Raw genomic sequence first — 15,366 nt, forward strand, 5'->3', positions numbered from 1 at the left:
ACTCCTAAAGGTGTATAATGAAGGCGCCAGGCAAACTTCCCTGGGGAGAGCATCCCACAGACAGGGAGCCAATGCGGAGAAGTTAGCAAGAGTCTTCCATCCCCACTTTCAGCACCCACCTCTTGCCCCCTTGCCTCTTAGGGAATCCCCCAGGGAATCCCATTGTCCACCAGGGGGTGGTACTTCGCTGGGCTACGCACTTCATGCAGTTGTGGGGCAGAATCCTTTCTGGGCTGGACTGCTTTTGCCCGCAGGTGAGGGAACTGTCAGAACATAAACATACAAGCTGGTGCCGCAGGTTCTTTGCCAACCAGGCCCATCTCTGCCTCTTGGTCTCCCTCCTCTCCTGCTTCAGCTTCTGCCTCTGAGTCTGAACTGCTCTCTGCCACTGACTCTCCCCGCTCACTAAACCCTGTTGCCTCTTCAGATTCCAAGACCACCTCCTTCCCACTCCTCCCCTTGTGACCACCCATCATTGTCCCACCACCAATCCCTTGGCTCTGAGCCGTCTTTCCTTGGGGGTTCCCCAGCTGGTGCCTCCCCTCCCTCCTCTGTACCAGTCCCAAACCCAAGAGTCGCCTCCCCTCCTGTGGCTTCCAGCAACTCGAATTCAGCAGCTTTGCTGCCTCCAAACGTGGAAGCAGAGCCCAGCCTTCGTCATCAATAGCCTTTTCCTCCTCCACGAATTTGCGCAATCCTCTTTTTAAGCCATCTAGATTAGGTGGCCATCCCTGCCTCCTGTGGCTGTGAGTTCCGTAGGTTAACTGTGCGCTTGCGTGCCGCAGAACTTCCTTCCATCCACCCTGAATTATTATTATTATTATTATTATTATTATTATTTATATCCCGCCCTTCCTGGTTCAGAAAACCGGGCTCAGGGTGGCTAACAACAAATTTAAAACACTTAATTGATGCAACAAATACAGCATAAAATACGGTATAAAACATGAATAACAACAAATTCAAAAATCAATTTAGGGGGGAAATCCATTCAATGAACATTAGATGATCTCAAGGGCTAGCTGGCTAAATTAGTCCTGTTTGGGCCAGCGAGGAGACCAGGGAAGAATTAGCTGTGGGATCCCAGAGCGGGTAATCTTCATAAAAAGGGGAGATGGAGGGAAGGAAGGGGAATAAAAGATCAAAGTAAAAGCCAGGCGGAATAGCTCTGTCTTACAGGCCCTGTGGACGGAAGTTAAATCCTGCAGGGCCCTGGTCTCATGGGACATAGCATTCCACCAGGTCGGAGCCATCACTGAGAAGGCCCTGGCCCTGGTGGAGGATAATTTGACTTCCTTGGGGCCGGGACCTCTAAACTATGGTTGTTCATGGACCTTAAGGAAATCTTCCAGCCCTCGGCCTCATTGGATGCCCACGAGTTGTAGTCTGTCCCAGGTCCCTATTCTTCTTCATGCTCAATGTTGAGCTAAACCTGAAGCCTGGAAACTCTGCTGCCTGCCGGGCTGTTGGGGCTGCAAGCGCAGGCCTGCTCACCCTGCATAACCCCACTTAGCATCTGGAGGATGGGAAGGAGGGAGAGCTCCTGCGCTGCTTCTCGGCTAAGGTTACCGCTTTGTATCCCAGCTCCTGGCTCTCCTCTCTTTCCCCTCCTGGGTCTGAGCAGGCCAGCTCCCTAATGAGCGGTTAATTGCTGTTTTGCAAAAGTGCCATCAGTAATTACCAAGGAGTGCTTTGCACTGTCTGGCAAGACCTGTGGGGGTGTGGGGTGGGGGCCACGGGAGGGGGAGAGCAAAGGTAGTTGCCAGCAGCTTCTGGGCATTGAATGCACTTTGAGCTCTTCCCTTATGTTTTTCAGTAGAAGAACTCCAAAATACGGGGCTTTTTTGCATGTCATGGGCATCGCTGTTTTTCGCCAAGGCAACACCATTTGTGGTTATTGCCGCTGGGAATGACTACATCCCAGGCACCGGGAAACAAAAGTCTCCCGGTGGTCTCCTGTTGGGAAGATGCAAAATGATAGAGTGGGTTTGCATCAAACAAAAAACTGGGCCCCCCCCCCTCTTTTTCCCCCTCTCTGAGAATCCCAGCTGACCTCTCACTTCTGGCTGCAATGAGCCATTTTTCAAAGCTCCCTGTCATGGCAGAATCTAATAATCGCCACACAAGCTGCAAGCACCCAAGTCTTTCTGACCCATTGCGCTTTCTGTAGCAGTCGCTATGCAGTTGCCTCCCACTTGAGGGAGGCTGGCCCCCTCCGCTTTGTGCTCAGCGCCAGGCAACCAGAGATAGACTCTTCTTGGATATGGAGGTTCCGCTTAGCTACTTAGCACCGAGGCCGTTTGCATGCTGCGATTTTGTAGGAGGACCAAAAACCCACGGTGCAATGTCTTCCGTGCAAAAATGCAACATTTTGAAGGCGCCTCTGCTTGAATCTTGCTTTAGAAGCCGGTTTCTAGCCATTGTGGACCCAATTCAATGGACTACTGCAATGCGCTCTACGTGGGGCTACCTTTGAAGGTGACCCAGAAACTACAACTAATCCAGAACGCGGCAGCTAGACTGGTGACTGGGAGCGGCCGCTGAGACCACATAACACCGGTCCTGAGAGACCTGCATTGGCTCCCAGTACGTTTCCAAGCACAATTCATAGTGTTGGTGCTGACCTTTAAAGCCCTAAACGGCCCATTATACCTGAAGGAGCGTCTCCACCCCCATTGTTCTGCCCGGACCCTGAGGTCCAGCTCCGAGGGCCTTCTGGCGGTTCCCTCATTGCGAGAAGTGAGGTTACAGAGAACCAGACAGAGGGCCTTCTCGGTGGTGGCACCTGCTCTATGGAACGCCCTCCCTTCAGATGTGAAGGAAATAAGCAGCTATCTTATCTTTAAAAGACATCGCAAGGCAACCCTGTTTGGGGAAGTTTATAGAATCTTTATAGAATTCCTTCAAATCATAAAAAGTTCAAAATGAAATCTTTAGTCTCAAAGTCTCTGTACTTTGTACGGTGGAAGACAAGCTTTGTGTATTTAACAATGAATGAATGAATTGATTTCTAATGAATGTATGTAAATGGAAATATCAAATGCCGTGGAACAGTGCTCGTGTAATAATGTAGTCACAGCATTTGATATTTTCATCTACATACATTCATTCGAAATAAGATGGGTTTATGAAGCAATTCTATATCCTCCCACCACGCTGACAAAGAATTCTACGAAACAGTAGTCAATATCCGGAATCACTGTTCAGTGTTGAGCATCAGTGTGGAATACACAACGCTTCACAGCTTGTCTTCCACCATAAAAAGTCTGGTACCTCGCTTCATTTAAAGATTTCCAGAGACTTTGAGACTAAAGATTTCATTCTGAACTTTTTGTGATTTGAAGGAATTCTATAAAGATTGTTTATTACGTATGTTTACGGTCATCGTGTTGCCTAGACATTGCTCTGGAACGGGACGCCCCTTCATAGCTGTCAATGTTTCCCTTTTTTAAAAGGGAAATTCCCTTATTCTGAATAGGATTCCTCGCAAGAAAAGGGAAAAGCTGACAGCTATTCGCCCCTTCTCTCTGGGTCCTTGACATCCACACTGCGTCCCTGTGATGTGTGATTCAGCTGGGTCCCGTCCAGGCAGGGCGGGGGTCCCCATGCTTAATATGTGCAGAGATGGGTCCCTGGATTCTTAGCAACAACACATTGGAGGGGGGGGAAGGATGGAGCCTGGGAACTGCCCCCACCCCTCTTCCCGAGAACCCCTTTCTGCCAGAGGTCATGGGAGCGGCTTGCATTCCTATGCGCTGCTTTTTCTTTTGCAAATGAGCTTGGTTCCCCCCCCCCCTTTAAAAAAAACAAAACCGCCTGAGTGCGCAGCCACAATGCCCCCCCTTTTCTTCCCTCCAGCTCCCTTAAAGAGCTTTGTGGGGGGGGCACGCTGAGCAGCTGGCGCTCTGCATGGGGGCTCTTAGCTTGGCAACAGCAGATGGCTGTATTGTCCGTCGGGTGGGGAGGGGGATGGCTTTGTATGGCGGGAGGGTGGGGGTCTTCGAAGGGAAAGATTCCCTCCATTGGCATCTTGGGGGGGCCAGAGGTCATCTGAGAGTGGGGGGGGGCTAGCGTTGGTGAGAAGCAACACAATTCCCTTTGGGGAGATACGCAGCGTGGCGCAAAAAGGCGGCGGATCGCGTCTTCCTGGCACCAAGCAGACCGCGCCCCCCTTGCGAATGAGGCCTTGGAATCATAAAACAGTCGAATTGCAAAGGGACCCTGGGGGGGCATCTAGTCCAACCCCCCCTGAAATGCAGGAACCGCAGCACTTTTGCTCCGCCATTGGAATGTGGCCCCCAGAAGGTTATATGGGAGAGAATGTGGCCCTGGAGCTTCCCACAGTTGTTCATTGGCATCTGTTTCTCACTTTCCTGTATAACATAGCTTAGATTATTTATTATGGTCGGAGACCAGCTTATAAAACACACTTGAGGGGGTACAGCCACAGAAGGAAAACAAACAATTAAAACCATGTACAACAATAAATTTAAAATTTATAAATGCGATTAGCGTATAGACACTTAAAACTTTCAGATAAGGTACCGCAGAGAGCTGACCCAGAGTCACCCAGGGAACCGAGTTTGTTGATTTTCTTAATGAACTCGTTTGGGTCGGGAGATGGTCTGCGCCTACAGATCTGTACACAGAATCTGGCGACCATCCGGGTCATCTTCTGATCTTTGCCTAACAGGAAAAGGTCAAACTTTTCCCCTGTATATTTTCTACTGCACAACTCTATGTCTTTTTGTTGCAATTTTTAAATTTGTTTTTTAGTGGATTTGTTTTAATTGTTGTTGTGATTTTTTAAAAAATGAATGGGCAATCGATAAATTCATTGTCGAAGAGTGTTTGCTGCCCCCTGCGTTATTGTCATAAGAAATGATGAACAATATGTCATAATTAATATTATTCTAACGCCACAATAAGAAAAATAAAAAGATGGGTGGTCACAGGGATGCCACACAACATTGGGTCTGACATCGGTCCCTTCTGACTCTGTGGATTCCGTGAATGTTAATCGTTTTAAGAAAAAATGATGCGAAGCACAGACAGGAGGTTTAGGCAGGAAACTTTCCTCCTGGGAGGTTCTCCTCCGCAAGTTCAAATTTGGCCAGAGATTGCTGCATGAAAGGCACTCTGCAACTGCTCAGAGGCCACCTCTTCCCAGCGCTTCACCTGTTCTGGTGGTGAGCCATTGCTCTGCAAAGTGAATGTGGGTGACCTCTGGTTTTTCCTGTGGGAAACATTGTGGAACGAACGGTTAGATTGCTTCATTTTTGGAGTAGGCTTTGGCGGGGGGGAGTACAGTTGGGTGTGCAGAAAAGAGAGTGTTTGCAGAAGCTGCCCTCTATTTGTGCAACTCTATGCCATTCACTTCCATGTATAATAATTATAATAATAATTTATTATTTATACCCCGCCCATCTGGCTGGGTTTCTCCAGCCACTCTGGATGGCTTCCAACCGAATATTTAAAGCAATACAGCATCAGACATTAAAAACTTCTCTGCTGCCTTCAGTTGTCTTTTAAAAGTAAAATACCTGTTTATTGCCTTGACATCTGCTGGGAGGGCGTTCCACAGGGCAGGTGCCACCACCGAGAAGGCCCTCTGCCTGGTTCCCTGCAACCTCACTTCTCCCAGGGAGGGAACTGCTAGAAGGCCCTTGGCGCCGGACCTCAGTGTCCGGGCTGGATGATGGGGGTGGAGATGCTCCTTCAGGTCTACTGGGCCTTTGAGGCCATTTAGGGCTTTAAAGGTCAGCACCAACACTTTGAATTGTGCTCGGAAACGTACTGGGAGCCGTAAATGTGTTTGAACAGCGTAGCAGGTGCTCAAAGTTCCCTGGAAAGATTGCTATGGTTTGTTGCCAGCTCGACAATCGAGTTGTGTTTTGCCTTTGTTGAGAGTCCTACATCGCAGGGATGGGGGGTTGGCCTGGATGACCTTTGGGTTCCCTTCCAAATCTGCGATTACTCTTTCTGACCTCTGGATTCTCTCCTTTCTTTCCTCTTTCTGCTTCTTGTTTGTTTCCCCTCCTCTCCTCCCCGCCGCCGGCAGATACCGAACCCCCTCTGAGCTCCACAACGACAACTTCTCGCTGTCCACAATTGCGGAGGGCTCGCACCCAAATGTAAGGAAATTTTGTGACACCCCCTCCAACCTCTCCCCTCATGCTCGTGCATTGGCTTACTATGATAACATTATCTGTCAGGTAACTCGTCTTCTTCACGTCTCCCCCCCTTGCTGCATGCCTCCTGCCCCCCACCCTCGTCTCCCGCCCCACTGCCTGCCCCAGAGCTCGCTCAGACCAACACCAGCGAGAGAAATTGCCAGCGCCTGCACTGGTGGAATAGCGAAGTCGGGGGATCTGGCTGCCCCCAACCAGAGATAACCGCAAAACAGCCCCGCTGGCTTTGAGCAGAGGCCCACCTATCATGGCACCCTGTTTTCCCAGGGTCCAAACACCCAAAGAACCTCAGAATCGAGATAGACTGTCCCTGGAGCTGCAGGTTCCATACGGATGTCAGAAGAGCCAGTGGTTCAGTACAGGTGAAACTCGAAAAATTAGAATATCGTGGAAAAGTTCCTTGATTTCTGTAATTCAACTTAAAAGGTGACACTAATATATGAGATCGACTCATGACATGCAAAGCGAGATCTGCTTCTACTTCTCAGAGGTCCAGTCTTGCTCAATTTGCAATCCTTGTTTTGCTGATTTCCTTGAATATTCTAATTTCTGAGATGGTTAATTTGGGGTTTTCATAAGCTGTGCGTTATTGCAACGATAACAAATCGAGGCTTGACATGTCTCGCTTTGCATGTCACGAGTCTTATCTCATATATCAGTTTCACCTATCAGGTTGAATTGTGGAAATCAAGGAACTTTTCCATGATATTCAAATTTTTCAAGTTTCACCTGTAGGTTCCTCCAGTAAACACCCTGGCAGGAACCCCGTAAGTTCCTAAGAAGTGGCCAGTTATCCCAGCGGCACAGTGGGAACTCCACAAAGCAGGGACCTGAGTTCGATACTTGCACACTCCTCACTTGTGAATCCAGGCAGCTGGATGTGTTCGAAAGCATCTCTGCCGTCCTTTTTCTGTGGATAGATAGATAGTTTATTACGGCCATAGGCCCATATTCAATAGATCATGCAGCAAAACAGGTATAACAAAGTAAAATTAATAAATAAAAAAAACGTTTAAATCAAGTACATCTCAAACCGTAAATTTCTACATTCCATTAAAATAAGAACAATATAGCACTTAAAATATGAAATTATCAATATAAATCAATATTACTTAGGCAAAATCAATCATCATAGAGTAATCCACTTTCCCTCTTATAAGCTAATACTGTCATCAGAAATCTGACAACAGAAAGAGACCTGCTCGGATCAGAATCTTGCAGTAAATGTATTAGCTGTTTTTCCAAGGAGTCACCCGAGATTTCCAATAATAAAGGGGACAAAAATCTGATCCGAGAAACTGAATGTAGTGAACAACAGAATAGTATATGTTGTAAGGATTCTATAGATCTATTATCACATACACACACCGCTGAGATCTGACCATTGGAAAATCTATTATTCAAGACATTGGAAAGAAAGGCGTTAAATCTTGCCTTAATAAAGGCATATCTGTGGACCGCTACAGACAAAGAAGTCAAATAGGATGGTATCTGCTGAAAGGGCACTATGCCAAGATTTAATGGTGAGCAAGTGCCACTACCCAAAATGGTGTTTTGTTGTAAGTCAATCTCCTCAAGTTTTTGAGTGAGGATTTTTTTTTGCTGTGGCTAGGTCCAGTTCCAGGGACGCAGGTGGCGCTGTGGGTTAAAGCCTCAGCGCCTAGGGTTTGCCGATCGAAAGGTCGGCGGTTCGAATCCCTGCGGCGGGGTGCGCTCCCGCTGCTCGGTCCCAGCGCCTGCCAACCTAGCAGTTCGAAAGCACCTCCGGGTGCAAGTAGATAAATAGGGACCGCTTACCAGCGGGAAGGTAAACGGCGTTTCCGTGTGCGGCTCTGGCTCTGGCTCTGGCCAGAGCAGCGATGTCACGCTGGCCACGTGACCCGGAAGTGTCTCAGGACAGCGCTGGCCCCTGGCCTCTTAAGTGAGATGGGCGCACAACCCCAGAGTCTGTCAAGACTGGCCCGTACGGGCAGGGGTACCTTTACCTTTACCTTTTAGGTCCAGTTCCAATAATTCTGATGGAGACAATCCATAGATCCCTACTTTAGAGTGGATCCCTTTTGCCCATAGGACGGGAAAATCATCTCTCCAAAGGCATTGGATCAGATACAGATTTGGGAGCCTATGCCTTAAGGACAACCAGTAGCAAAGGCTGCGCCTCCAAAGAGTATTTTCTAAAGATGTAATTTTTAATTCTAGGCGAATAGCTGCGTTACTAACGCACTGTGGAAGTTTTAGCAGTCGTCTTAGAAATTGATTGTGGATTACCTCCAAGGGCATCAAGTTTACTGCGGTCCCCCATAAAGGAACAGCATATGCCAATGCTGCAATTACTTTAGCTTTGAATACTTTCAGGGCAGATGGAACATGAAGAGCCCCATCCGAAAAGAAAAAGCGCAAAAGTGCAAAAGATAGGGCCTTGGCCTTGTTTAAAATATATGCAATATGCGCCTTCCAACCCAGATTATATTGGAGAAAAACTCCCAGGTATTGAAATTTATAGACCTGTTCAATAGGTTTCCCATCTAATTGCCACTTATAGGATTTCTGATTTTTCTGTGGATTTATCTAGTCCCCGTTGGTGGGTGTCGCTGTCTCCTGCGGAAAGAAGTTCCCTAGTTTAACGGCGCACTGCATGTGAAAATTCTGCCCTTTCCAACATTCAGCTTCCTTGAATGCCCACAAGTTTTTCCATTATGAAAGAGGGAGGGGGGAATTATTCCTCCTCTACGCACACTGTATAAACTTCTGCCACATCCTCCGTTATACTTGCCTTTCCTCCTCCAAGCTGAAAATGCAACCTTTCCCCTCATAGGGAGTTGCTGCAACCCAACGGATCATTTTCTGCAGAATATATCTTTTTAAGGACTGTGGGTTAAACCACAGAGTCTAGGACTTGCCGATCAGAAGGTCGGCGGTTCGAATCCCTGCCATGGAGTGAGCTCCCGTTGCTCGGTCCCTGCTCCTGCCAACCTAGCAGTTCGAAAGCACATCAAAGTGCGAGTAGATAAATAGGTACCACTCCAGCGGGAAGGTAAACACCATTTCCGTGCGCTGCTCTGGTCCGCCAGAAGCGGCTTAGTCATGCTGGCCACATGACCCGGAAGCTGTACGCCGGCTCCCTCGGCCAATAAAGCGAGATGAGTGCTGCAACCCCAGAGTCGGTCATGACTGGACCTAATGGTCAGGGGTCCCTTTACCTTTACCTTTATATCCTTTTAAAAAGGGCAGCTCTCTGCCACCCTCTAGTGGTGGGGCCGATCCATGTAGGAGTTGTGCCGCTGTTCCCCCACATGGCTGCGTTTATCTGCACCCCCTCTGTTCATCCGGTGCACTGAGCCTGCCTGCCTGCCTGCCTGCCTATCCTCTTCCAGATCCTTTGGGAAAGTCAACCACATTTGCATAAAATGCACTTTTATCCAGATTTTATTTTTTTTTTAAAAAAACAACTATACAAATTAATGCTGCAATCCTATATGCCTTTACCTGAAAGTCAGCCAGTCAGAAAAATGAGCGCCAAACATGCCCCGCTGGATGTCCAGTAGCTTTGGGGCAGCCGCGTAGAATTGAAATATCATAAGGGGCCCCCAGCGGTCATCTAGTCCAGCCCCCTGCAGAGGAGGAATCACGCCAAATATTTCGAGAAGCAGGAAACGAGGAAGGTCTTGCGCCTTTCAGCAAAGCAACTGTTTGCCCTGGCAATGCGCATGATTAGCGATTGGGGGCGGAGGCGGTGTTGCCGAATGTGGCCCCCCAAATCTCTTGATCCGGCCCTTGGGACTGTCAAGCCTGCAGCCTGCTGTTGCTTGCCTGAGCGATGCTTCCCCGATGAATGTGCTCCCTGCCCCTCCTTCCCTGCCATGTTTCCGCAACCCCCCCTGCCTCCCTTGTGTCCATCCTCACGGGGGCTTGGACCCTGCTTGTCTGCGTGCCGACAACCACATGCCCACACCCACGTCTGGCCACGGGGGTCTCGGGTGGGGGCACGAGGCTGCTATGCGCTTGCTGCTTCCTCTCTCCAGTGCTGCCTGTGGGGGGAGGTGGGGGGGAGATGGGGATGCCACAGAGCATGTGCAGAGAGCATCAGGGACACTCTGGGAGTGTCAACAGACAGACCTCCTTAGCTGGGGGTTTCAGGGTATTTATTTCATTATTTTTGTGTTCTTATTGTATGCATTTAATATTCCGCTGTTCATTAAAAAGCACACACACACAGTGGCGTAGCGTGGGTTGTTAGCACCCGGGGCAAGGCAAGTAATTTGCGCCCCCTAACCCGCACGCCTGGCACCCCCCCTCCACAGTGGGTGGCGACCCGCGGCTCAGATCGGATTCGCACAGCCAGCACAGCAGTGAGAGAGAGTGAGTGAGCCAGGTAGGGGCAGAGAGCTGCGAGTGCGAGTGCGCCCCCCCCCCAATGTTGTGCCCGGTGTGGCCGGCCCCCCCTGCACCCCCACGCTACGCCACTGCACACACACACACACACACATATCTCTGAGGACTTTTCAGTCCAGATAGATAGACAGACAGACAGATATACTGTAAATGATAGATAGATAGATGATAGATAGATAGATAGATAGATAGATAGACAGACAGACAGACAGACAGACAGACAGACAGAGATAGAGAGAGAGAGAGACAGAAAGACAGATATAGATAGATGATAGATGGATAGATAGATGATAGATGGATAGATAGATGATAGATAGATAGATAGATAGATGATAGATGATAGATAGATAGATAGATAGATAGATAGATAGATAGATAGACAGACAGTTAGTTAGACAGACAGACAGACAGATATAGATGATAGATATAGATAGGCAGATATATATACTGTAAATAGATAGATGATAGAGATAGATAGATAGATGATAGAGATAGATAGATGATAGATAGATAGATAGATAGATAGATAGACAGACAGACAGATATAGATAGAGAGAGAGAGAGAGAGAAAAAAATTAATACCACAATCCTATGTGCATTTGCCAGGGAGTTGCTGCTGGCTCATGTAGCAGGAGGTCCCAATCCATGATCCACCAGCTTTCATATATATATGTGTGTGTGTGTATATATATATATATATATATATATATATATATGGTTTTTAAATTGTATTTCGGTTTGAATCCTGTGGTATTCAAACTGCGCTACAATAAAAACGCAGCGTATACGAAATGTCGTCGGCATGGACTTCCACATGCAGTGCGCCGTTAAACCAGGGAACTCCCTTCTGCAGGAGGCAGCAATGCCCACCAAACTGAACAGAGCGCTTCTGCGCATGCGCATGTGGCAAAACCCGGAAGTATACACTTCCAGGTTTGCTGTGTTCGCAACCCGGAAGTTACGTTCCGAAGGTCCACTGTATTAATATATATACTGCTTATCTGCCAAGTTGGCTCCCAAAGGAATTTTACGACTATGAAATCCGTCACAAAATCCAAACAGAATTAAAACGTCCAGGAACAATGCCGTTGGAGAATTAAAGCACCCTTATTTAAAATGCACAGTAACCCAGTTAAAAAAAAAATAATGTATTTGAGATCAGCACCCTGGTACTCTAAACTATCCTGGAGTTAAGTGCCAAGAATCCCAGTACTGTCCTCAGAAGAGTAGCTGATACCACGTTGTTGTGTTTGCTTTTTACTACATTTCTATAGTCGCCCCATGTAACCGGAGTCCCCTGATTGGATCGGGGAGGAGAAAACCCAGCAACCTTAAAATGCAAGGGAAAACCGTTGCAAATTAACGAAAGAACTTGAAACTTAAAACCTACGGCTTAAAATTTGATTTAAAACTGGGAGGAGTGGCAGTTGAATTGGTTAAAAAGGCAGGGACCGGCAGAAAGATCTTTGCTCGGCGCATTCCAGATTAGGGTGCCTGGAAAACCTCTCTGTGTGGAGATCTGTTTAGTAGCCAGGAGCACAGTCAGGCCATTGGTCCAGCTAGCTACATCCCACACTGACCGGCAGCTGCCCTCCATCAACTGATCAGGGTGGCTTTCCCAGCCCTAACAGGAGGTGCCTTTTGGGACTAAACCTGGGATTCAAAGGAGATGCTCTCCCAGTGAGCTAGGGTGAGGCGTTCCCAAAGTAAAGGAAGGCTTGAACTCTGATTAATAAGAATACACACAGAGGCTTGAACCAGAAAGACTCTGGGAAGGGTGCATATAATAATCTCTGTCCCTCCACCCCCTGGCTCAGGTCGTTTTATTCACAAAAGAACTTTTTACAGAGTGTTCGTAAGAACCAATCAGATTTCTTCTAAGCATTTCATATATTTTTTAATAATTTTTTATTAAGATTTTAAAGATTACAGAAAAAAAAGAGATAAAAGTAATAACAATTAAAGAAAAAAAGAAAAGACAGTACATATATAAAAAAAATCATCAAAAACCATAAAACAAAAAAAAAGATAAAAAAAACCAGTCAAACCTGTACATCACTTGCTTAAAAAGGTAAAGGTAAAGGTACCCCTGCCCGTACGGGCCAGTCTTGACAGACTCTGGGGTTGTGCGCCCATCTCACTTAAGAGGCCAGGGGCCAGCGCTGTCCGGAGACACTTCCGGGTCACGTGGCCAGCGTGACATCGCTGCTCTGGCGAGCCAGAGCCGCACACGGAAACGCCGTTTACCTTCCCGCTGGTAAGCGGTCCCTATTTATCTACTTGCACCCGGAGGTGCTTTCGAACTGCTAGGTTGGCAGGCGCTGGGACCGAGCAGCGGGAGCGCACCCCGCCGCAGGGATTCGAACCGCCGACCTTTCGATCGGCAAGTCCTAGGCGCTGAGGCTTTAACCCACAGCGCCACCTGCGTCCCTATCACTTGCTTACATTCACTTATTTCCTTGACCTCCTCACACCTCCCATTTTTGTATTCTAATTCAATTTGTTATTTCAGCAAATCCTTCCAACCTTATTTTTATCTTAATAATTTGTCTTAATATACTATAATTTTACATTCTCTCTTTCACCAACTCATTTTTACTTAATCCTTTATGTCATTTCTACTAAAACCACATAATTTTCTTTTCCCAACATCTTCTAAGCATTTCAACAAACCCCACGTGGGGACAAAGTTAAACTACCAAAACTAATTAAGCATGGGGTAAATAAAACAGGGGGAAGCAGGTGGCGCTGTGGGTTAAAGCCTCAGCGCCTAGGGCTTGCCGATCGAAAGGTCGGCGGTTCGAATCCCTGCGGCGGGGTGCGCTCCCGCTGCTCGGTCCCAGCGCCTGCCAACCTAGCAGTTCGAAAGCACCTCCGGGTGCAAGTAGATAAATAGGGACCGCTTACCAGCGGGAAGGTAAACGGCGTTTCCGTGTGCGGCTCTGGCTCGCCAGAGCAGCGATGTCACGCTGGCCACGTGACCCGGAAGTGTCTCCGGACAGCGCTGGCCCCTGGCCTCTTAAGTGAGATGGGCGCACAACCCCAGAGTCTGTCAAGACTGGCCCGTACGGGCAGGGGTATCTTTACCTTTACCTTAAATAAAACAGAACTACAAAGGAATGCATTTGGCAACCCCGGGAAGTGATAAACAAGCAATATACATGATAAGGATGGCCAGGAGGACAGCGATCCTTATCACCTTCAGGTGAGATCTGTTTCCTGGCCCTAAGATTAACATATCAGAAAAGCTACATCAAAGAAACTGCCCACTGTCTTTGATGACCCAGGATGCCTGCCTGGCGAAGCTACTGGCAGTGTACATGACTGGTCAAGCAAGAGAAATGGAACAGGGGTGCAGAGGTGTGGATTGATCAGAAATCCTATCAAAATAGTTCTAACCCAGTCAGCACAATGCTTTCACAGAAGGCTTACTCTATATTTGTTATAATTCCTCATAGCAATCCCACCTGATCACTACACTAGGGCCCAGCTCCAAAAACAAGATTCTAGCCCTCATGGAGGTCTGGTTTGAATAAGAACCTCATAAGATGCCTTATTACCCAGTCGGGGCATGGATCCATCCAATTCATTATTGTCTGCGCTGATTGACTCTCCAGGATCAGGGACAGGGATCTTGCCGAATCCCTGGGGATTAAGCCCAGGGGGCTGGAATGGATGACCTCATGGGTCCCTCCCAGCTCTACTGTTGTACGATTCAGGAGCTTGTTTCTTACCTCAAAGCATAGGATTCAGCCAGCTAGCAGCCTTTGCGCCAGGATCTGGCCCCAAAGATTCCCCCGTCCATGCTAGGCCTTCCTTGTTGAGATCTCTGTTGCCATCGTCGCTTCCAGCACTGACTCCCTTTTCTCTCTCGCGCTTCCTTGCTCCTTCCCTTCCCGACCGCTCCTCCCCCAATTTAGGACGACCCCAATGTCCCCCACAAGCTTCAAGACCCCTTGAAGTCGTGCCTGAAAGACGAGGAGTCCTTCAACATCCAGAACTCCATGTCGCCCAAACTGGACAACGGCAAAGGGGAACCGGACGACTCGGAGGTGAATTGCTTGCAGAACAACCTGACATGAGAGGCCAGAAGGAGAGAAAGAAAGGAGAGAGAAAGAAAGAAAGAGAGAAAGAAAGAAAGAGAGAGAGAGGAAATGAGGAGGGAGGGGGGAAACAGGAATAAGGCGGAATAAAACATTTAAGAGCACGAGGGTCGCCCCCTCTTTGTACAAAGCTCATTTCTCGTAATAGTTCATTCTCTTTGCTTTCCCCTTCCCCAACGACTTCATAGCATGCTTTGATGTGTTTTTGTACAGCGGGAAAAACAAGGGTAATAATAAAGAATACACAAGAAGACGAAACTCTTCCTCTATCAAGTGTGTGCCCCCCCCCCCAATGAATTGTGTGTGTTGGGTTGTGTGTTCCATTGCCGTCTGTATAATGCCTGGGTTAGCCTCACTCCTGAATCTTCCCTCCCTCCCCCCTCCGTCCTTCCCAAATCTCCCCTCTCACTGCTGTGATTTCTAAACCTTTGCTGTGACTCGACTGACTTTTTTTTGTATTTTACCCAGCCTTTTTTGGAGAAACGAGTTCGAAAATGTGAAAAAAAATTAAAAGACCTTGAAATAATAATAATAATTAAAAAATACAAAACATTTTTTTAAAGTTAAGCTGCTGCCGTGCGTCTCTTCCTGCGTGTGTGTGTGGGGGGGGGTGATGGGGGGGTCAGGATTTGGAGGGGCAGCCGCTTCAGAAACGGCCAGGCACGATTCCTGCATTAAAG

The 15,366-nt window shown here is 47.9% G+C and overlaps 1 protein-coding gene across 2 annotated transcripts in view; it reads left to right on the plus strand.

The window, feature by feature from the left end:
• The window catches only part of CSPG5 (chondroitin sulfate proteoglycan 5), a 29,072-nt gene extending 14,347 nt beyond the window's left edge, over window positions 1–14,725 (plus strand). The window contains exons 4-5 of one of the 2 annotated variants that reach the window (XM_079946750.1): window positions 6,062–6,215; window positions 14,504–14,725. In XM_079946750.1, coding sequence (XP_079802876.1) covers window positions 6,062–6,215; window positions 14,504–14,665 — 316 coding nt within the window. In that variant the 3' untranslated portion in view covers window positions 14,666–14,725. The remainder of the gene's footprint in view (window positions 1–6,061; window positions 6,216–14,503) is intronic. The other variant, XM_079946751.1, reaches the window with a different exon arrangement.
• The last annotated feature ends 641 nt before the right edge of the window (window positions 14,726–15,366 follow it).

This window comes from Podarcis cretensis, assembly GCF_951804945.1.
Source record: "Podarcis cretensis genome assembly, chromosome: 12".
NCBI lineage: Eukaryota > Metazoa > Chordata > Lepidosauria > Squamata > Lacertidae > Podarcis > Podarcis cretensis.